At 53.7% G+C, this 7,521-nt stretch overlaps 1 protein-coding gene across 1 annotated transcript in view; it reads left to right on the top strand.

The window, feature by feature from the left end:
* NCOR2 (nuclear receptor corepressor 2) overlaps window positions 1-7,521 on the top strand; it is a gene marked incomplete at both ends in the record, with an annotated part of 30,657 nt that overhangs the window by 3,585 nt on the left and 19,551 nt on the right. The window contains 5 exons of the mRNA XM_010021802.1: window positions 2,258-2,413; window positions 3,014-3,153; window positions 3,231-3,336; window positions 4,033-4,137; window positions 5,039-5,142. Of these exons, the coding sequence (XP_010020104.1) occupies window positions 2,258-2,413; window positions 3,014-3,153; window positions 3,231-3,336; window positions 4,033-4,137; window positions 5,039-5,142 (611 nt within the window). The remainder of the gene's footprint in view (window positions 1-2,257; window positions 2,414-3,013; window positions 3,154-3,230; window positions 3,337-4,032; window positions 4,138-5,038; window positions 5,143-7,521) is intronic.

The raw sequence follows: 7,521 nt of genomic DNA on the forward strand, positions 1-7,521 counted from the left end.
CCCAGCCGTACCTTCTTGAGCACTGCCCTCCCCTCCTTCCAAGATGAGCTGCTCATCGCGGGGCCAGGCAGAGGCAGCCCTGCCTGCATCTCGCCCACAGGCAGACGGATCCCTTTTCCCATTGCCGAGCCGCCGTCGGGCATATCTTTGGTTATCGGCAGTTTGAAAGCCAGCGGTATGTTTTGTGTTGATTTAGTCGTGTTTCATTTGGCCTTTGTAGGCGATGGGGAGCCAAGAGCATTAATTTGGATGACAGATCATATAAACTCTGACTCCTTCGCTCCCATTCCAGGGGCTTGATAAACGGTAATAGGAACTCTCTCTTCTCCGCGTAAGTGCTATTTTATCAAAAGCTGGCTGAGTTATAGCCAACCTTTAATGCGGGGGCAATTAGGAACTGGGCACTTTTCACAGGCTGGAGAGAGGCATGCAGGGGAGGGGATGGCTCCCGTGGGGAGGGGAGGAGGATGGGGCTCTCCAAGAGCCATCCAGTGTGCACGTAGCCTTGGCTGATAATGCCTTGGCGTTGGAGAGCATCTTCAGCTGGGACATCCCAGTGCCGTTCGAGCAGAGCTGAGTGAGGCTGAACTGAAGGGGAGAAAATCAGGGAGCACGGACGTGCCAGGGACTCTGTGTCAATCTGGAGGATGTGCCTATATTCCCCCATACTGGCAGGATGAAGGGGTTCTCTCTAGGATCCAGCATGGGGAGAGAAGAGGCTGCAGCCAAGGTCCAGCCCTGCCAAGCTGCAGAGGTGTGAGTGCCTGGGCACCTCCGTGTGCTGATAATGGATTTCTTCTCTCACTGAAGGGGACAAGAATAATCTCTCAGCTTCTGAGTACACCGAGCATTAATAACGATAATGCAGTAAAGCCTCATTAAATTGAGCCTCTGATAATCTACTTGCCCTATTATTAGGCTTAGCAGGATTGAGGCTTCTATTTTTATCAAAAATTGATGGTGAAAGGCTGGCTTCATTTGTGATTGATATTGTTTACTGCCCAGTTTCTAATTTCTGGTCAGTGTGGATGTTACACAGGTGGGTCTGGGCAAGAAAGGCAGTGCAGAATTAAGTGGTTATCGATTACAGGCAGATCCTACCAAACCTGCCTCTTATCCATCCAGAAAAGGCTGTCTCATCCGTCTGCTCAGCAAAGCGTGAGGGTGTATTTGGGATGGAGCTGGTGTAGATGAAGACCCTCTTTTCCCCAGCACTCTGCAGAGCATGGCAGGTTTCGGGCATCCCCAGCACAGCTCTTCCATTATTAAGCACTTCTTGGCCTCTGTTCAGCCTTTTTATTGCTGGGGTGAACCCAGCCTGGCATCCAGTATATCCCAAGCCAGATAATTTCAGGAAGCTTTCCTGCCCCCCTCTCCAGTGCCTTGCAGACGACCCTCAAGCTGCCTGCTCCCCACAGAGCATCTGGTCATCCCGCAGAGCCCGTCTTGATCTTCATTTGCCTTTGGCAATCTCACGCAGTGTGGTTGTCCCAGGTGTTCAGAGAACATCAGCACGTTATTCCCTTGCTGTCCAAGAAGCTGATGCCATTATTTCTGGTCACTTCCTGCAGCCTACAAATGATTTATAGCCAGCAGCCATCCTTTAACAGCAGCTGAGCTTTTGCATCATGATGTGATGTGGGGATGAGCTTGTTCTCAGTGTGTTGTGGTCCCTGGCAGCTGGGGCTCCCCAGGCACCCCGTACCTGGCTGTGTGCCGGTGCCTGCCAGGTATCCCACACCAGTGTTGGTGCCTTTTCACTTTAACCTCATGAAGGGTTTGGTAGGATCCTTATCAATCCCTCCAGCCTTGCCTTGTCGATTGATACAGAGCTATGTGCGCAGACACAGGCCGCCCAGGGGTGGTTTGCATGTGGCCAAGCCCTGGCAAGGAGCAGTACCCTGGACCCATCCCAATGACCGGCTGCATGCAGAATGCAGTCTCTCCTGGGTGGGATGGGTTGTCCATGGAGGTCCTGGCTGGCAGTGAGCACCAACAGAATCACCAGCATGGACGTCTGCCCTCCCCACTGTGCTTTAAGCATCTCAGTGAAAAAAACGCTGTCAAATCCAGGCAGTGACACTGGGGCTTCTTCTACTTAGTTTGGTTGGTGATTTCATCCCTCATGGCCAGGTCAGACTGAACTGAAGCCACGTTCCACGTTGGAAGCTGGCTGTGGCTTCTGTGCCCATGCCTGCAGGGAATGCTTGCCCATGGGGTTGCTGAGCAAGCTGTTTGCTTTCTGTTTCCCTTGCAGAAAAGTCCGTGCATTTCTCCTCCATCGCAGAGGCTCAGAAGCTGAGCGCGGAGCCGATGGCTGCCTCGTGCTGGCCGCCCGTCCTCTCCTACTCCCGGGATGTGATAAAAACCTCTCCCCAGGCAGAGCCCCACTTGTTTCAGTATAACCCGCCAGGCAAGTAAAAGCCACTGACTGAGTGGTGCGTGCCCTCTACCCTGACCTGGGGCTGAGGATGGAGGGTGTGGTTGAAGTCAGTATCACAGCAGTGCTCTTAAATCACTGCTCTTAAATCGGTGCAGCTTTTTGAGGGGAGTAAGAGAAGAGGGGTCAGCAGAAACCTGCTAACACCTTGCTTTGGCCTGCCACGGAGCTCCCTCGCTGCTAATGCAGTGGTCTGAGGGCACCAGTCAGGTCTCCCAGCTCTGGCCAGGGCAGGTTTAGGGATGTGGTGTGTTGCAGAACAGTGTGGGTGCTCCATATGCTGCTTTTACACAGGGTCAGGCAGGTTTCACCCTTCGCTGCGCTGTCCCTCTCTGGCTAGAGGGCAGACAAGTCGGGAGCAGCACATCCTCTGGCTGCACAGGGGACAAGGCAGTAATTTCAACTATTCCAGTCCTTTCCAAAATGATCGTGTGACTTGGATTCCAGTACAGGCTCATAGCCGGCCAGTTCATCACATCCAGCTCGTGCTCCCTCCCTTGCCCCTTTCCTCTCTGGTAGCTGCAGCCCTTCTGCCTGCCCTCGGTCTTGCTAACGCTTGTGTTTTCTACACAGGACACCCCATCCCACTAAACCTGCATGAGAGCTCTCGCTCAGGGCTGCAGAGACTAGCAAGCATCTCCAACCCTCCTCCCCTCATCTCCTCCACCAAGCACCCCTCGGTGCTAGAGAGACCCGTTGGATCCATTTCCCAGGTAGGGCATTGGGTGTGAGCAGTGGAGATGCCTTCCAGGGATGTCAGCAGCTCCTGACCTCTTCTCTTGCTCTGCAGGGCATGCCCATCCAGCTCCACGCACCCTACAGCTCTGAGCACGCCAAGGTCCCTGTTGGCTCCATCACCATGGGCCTGCCGCTGACCATGGATCCCAAGAAACTGGGTAAGGGACTGGGAGGTGAGTGGTTTCTTGGAGAGACTGGGAAGCACACTTGCATAGAGGAAAGAAGAGCACAGGACACGGCAATGAAGTGCAGAGAGACCTTCTAAAAGGATGGAAGGATTAGTCCATCAGGAAAGCAGAGACACACGGAGCTAAATTTCTGCAGTATAGGAAAGCAGCAACTCAGTCAGGGACACATCCCAGCCAATAAATACCCTCCAGCTAACACTGTGATCGAAGGAAGGAAATATATTGCTGCTCCCCAGGCTAGTAGGATAAAGAGTAAATGGCCTGAAGTGAACAAAGAAAGTGTTTAGTCTGCAGATCTAGAAATGTTTAACAGCAGGAGGGGATGAGTGAAGGACTAAGTTGAGGGAGGAGGAATACGGGCCCTATCCCTACTGTGCACAGGTCCTGTTATAAACCAGTGCTGGGTTTTCAGTGTCACCTCTGGTCCCCGTGCAGGCAGCACCAGGCAGTGCCTTCGCCAAGGTGAAGGAACAAGGCTTTGCTCACCACTAGTTGCGCATTCAGCTGATTGCTGCAGCCTTGGTGAAGTCCATCCCAAAGTGGTGGCGATGGCAAAGGAATTGGGGAGTTGCCAGTGCAGGGCTGGCAGAGATGAAAGCCTCGAGCAGCTGAAGGCTGTGCCCCCCTGCCCTGCACCTACACTGATACGTGGTTATTGTTTTCCAGTGCCTTTTCCTGGAGTAAAGCAGGAACAACTTTCTCCTAGAAGCCAGGCCAGTCAGCCAGAAAGTCTGGTTCTGCAGCCGTCCCAGGAGGGCTCCATCCTGCGGGGTGAGGAGCTGGAAGCGCGGGAAGTGGGATGGGAGGGATGCTGGTACTGCCAAGCCTGGTGAGCACCACACTGGCTGCAGCTGCCCCATGCTTTCAAGTTTGATTTCTGGGGTTGTGCCCAGCAGGAGGGATCTCTTCACCCCTTTTCGCCAGCGTTGTGACAGATAGGTCTGTACAATGTCTCAACGTCTCCCCAGATCAGGGTCTTGGGCTTTGATCTTGGTGGAGGTTTTGTGTTCAACCCACAAATCTGTTGCTTAAGACAAAGCAAGATCTGCTTAAATTCTATTAATTGTTTCTTTCAGGCTCTTCACTGTTGCTGGTGCAGCTAGGCAGGGACCACATTTTGTTTAAATATAGCCCTCCCATGTTTCTTTCCCCATTAGCTAGGCAGAAGAAAATAAATGCAAAGGTGTTGCTTTTAAGTGCAAATTCTGGTTTGTGAACCCCGCAACTAATGCAGTCAGAAGCCTGAGTGCAGTGGGCTGGCTGCAGCCCAGGACAGATCCACGCAAATGAACTCAAACCACCCTGAGCTGCATCTTGTTGGAGATCTGCTCTGATCCCATCAGGGGAGGCTGAGACAGGCTGTGCTTTCTCCCAGGCTCATAAATCTGCCTGGCCCCTCCACAAAGGCAGCAGGGAGCTGATAGCTTCAAAATGCCCATTTTTTCCTACCTCCCAGCCTGTGCTCGCAGGGCTGGGTCCCTTGGGGAATGGGGTGGAAAGGGCTCTGCAAGGCATGGGATTTAACACTGGAATCGCTTGGAGGGATTCCCCTCCAGAACCTAAGCTCACTTAGACTGGATCGAATCCTGCACTTAGTCAGTTGTCTCAGCCCCACAGTTTTTGTGCTGAGCAGCAAATCCAGCCCCCAGCTCACTGCCTTTGTGTCTTACAGGTACTTCCCTCAGCTCTGCCTCAGGAGGGAGCATCACCAAGGGAACACCAACATCCAGACCGCCTCCGGAGTCACCCATCACCTACCGAGGGTCCATCACACATGTAGGTCCCTTGTCTCTGGTGGGTTGTGCTTTCTGGGTGTTGGCGGCTGCAGCTTGTGCTGGACATGGGGACTGGGGGCTTGTGGGGTGCACTGAGTGCATGGCACAGGGCTGAGTAGCACAGGTCTGCAATGCTCCCATCCCATAGAGCCCCTCGGAGAGGTCTGTGGGCAGAGCCTTTGCAAACAGCTTCCACTCAGGATGGTATGAGCCCTGTCCCATGACCTGAGCCTGCAGGAGAGCAGAGCTCCACCAGCAGCGATGCTAGCTGGTAGCACATCTAAACCCCAGTTTGCTTTTCATAGCTGTCAGGAATAGAGGCAAAAGCAGCTTTACATGGCTCTGGGAAAATAATCTTGCCAGTGTAAGAAAGTGGAGCGGAGCAAAGGAGGAGGAGATGGGTGGAGAGCCCAGGCCATCCAGAGGAGAGGAGCAGGCTGTGAGGTACATGTAAGGTAGGGAGGTCTCCTGCCAGGGCTGAGCATGCTGCACTGAGGTCCTGCCCAAAGGCTCTCTTGAGCAGGAAGATACTTTGGCCTTAATCTCCACCATCCATCTTCTGAAGAGCAGCTGGCAAGCGGGAGGTAGTGTTTTGCAGTGTGAGTTATTGCTCACACGGTAACAGAGCGGAGAGCATTAACAACAAAAAAAATCCTTCTCCTGTGGGGATTTTATCTGGCCATCACTCAGATATTTAAAGCCACTCACGCTGAGATTTTTGCCTGCCTCCTTCAAGGAGGGTGGCCGTGTTCCCTTGGGCCCTGGGGACATGAACCTGAATCCTGGCCCAGAGCAAAGGCTTTGCTTGCCTGGTGCCCTGCATCCAGCAGCTGCCAGGAGCAGCTCCTCGGGGGCTGTAAATAACCCATCAGAGCAAACACATGCTTCATCCTCTTGTATGCCCCTGCAGCAGCTATGGGCAGCAGTGGGTGGGCAGGAAGGGTCTTGAGCACCACGTGCCAGCGTTCAGGAGTTGAGCAGTTTGTTGAGACACTGTTTTACATCCAGCTAATGAATCCATCTAGATTCCTTTGTTTGGCTTGAGATTAAGGTACCAAGCCCAGACCCAGGGCATTACCTGCCTCTCTTGCTGGCCCAGCAGCCTGCATCCCTCTGCTCCCACTGGGGAGAAGGAGCCCCCTGTTCCAGCAGCAGCTCCCAGAGCTGATATTTGATCTCACATTAGTCATCCAGTTCACGGAAAGCAGATCTTGAATATATGCTTTCTGCTCTGAAGCCATCTGTCATCACTTGCTTTCAAATCCCCCCTGAGCACGTCCACGGAAGGAAGATGACTTACCTGGGGCTGGGAGAGCCAGCTGGAAAAGCTGTTACCAGGTGTACCGCAAGGGTGAATTATCAGAGCATTGAACCTGGATGCTGGCATGTCCTGGTAGCTCTGGCAGGGTTTTGGAACTGCTCTAGGGCTTGGTACCAGCAGCATCTTCAAGCCAGAGTGGGGGAATAGCCTGTACTGGCACAACCTGGAAGCCCCAGCAAAGCTGGCTGGGGTATTGCTTCCCATGAGCATCATTCCTGGGGCTTGGTGGGGTTAAATGAGCAGAGTATGCAGGTGTCAGTCAAGAGCTTCTCTCTGACAGCATGGCTGTGTCTTCCCTGCAATGGGGTGCAGGACCATCACCCTACAGTGGCTGTTGTGGGTTGGCACCAGCAGGCGATGACAGAAGGGTGTTATCACCAGCAATATCTTCAAGGACATCCAGCTCTGGATTTTTTGAAGGGCATTAAAAGGGGAGCAGGTGTCTGTGAGCCGTGTCTGTGCGTGCCTCTGGAGAAAGAGAGGTTTCGGTTCACACCAGTTTGTGTAAGGAGCTGTTTCTATTGGAGAGCCAACCGGCAAGTTTTGCTCCCGGACCTGCTCCAGGACTGGTCTTGCTGATGCCTGTCATCTCACCCAGGCGTGCTGCCAGCACCAGCTCCCGTGTGCAGGCAGCACTCTGAAGGTCACTCCTGCTGCCAGCAGATGTGCCCCGGGCAGGCAGGACATCTCTGTGGCTCCTGTAGCAGGTTGGGGAAATTGGCTGCAGTGGGAAAAGTAGGCTGCAAATAGGAAAACCCTAACACTTGAGCAGTCCCTTTTGTCACCAGGATGTCCCCAGGAGGTGCCCTGTATTCCCAAACCCATGGGGTGGAAGCGATGCAGGTAGCTTACTCCAGAACATGCAGAGTGAAGAGTTGCTGCTTTGGAGGTCTGTGCTGTCCTCAGCCCCCCTGCCTCTTCCCAGCAGCCTCGCACAGATCACGTACCTCTTTACCGCTCCTCGTTATCATCCTCATCAATAATTGAGCTGCAGGTCCCTCGCTGTTGGCTGCGCCAGGAAGCGGAGGCTGGGACCGCTCGCGCCCCCCCCCGCCCCAC

This window comes from Nestor notabilis, unplaced genomic scaffold, assembly GCF_000696875.1.
Source record: "Nestor notabilis isolate BGI_N333 unplaced genomic scaffold, ASM69687v1 scaffold8669, whole genome shotgun sequence".
In the NCBI taxonomy this organism is placed as follows: domain Eukaryota; kingdom Metazoa; phylum Chordata; class Aves; order Psittaciformes; family Psittacidae; genus Nestor; species Nestor notabilis.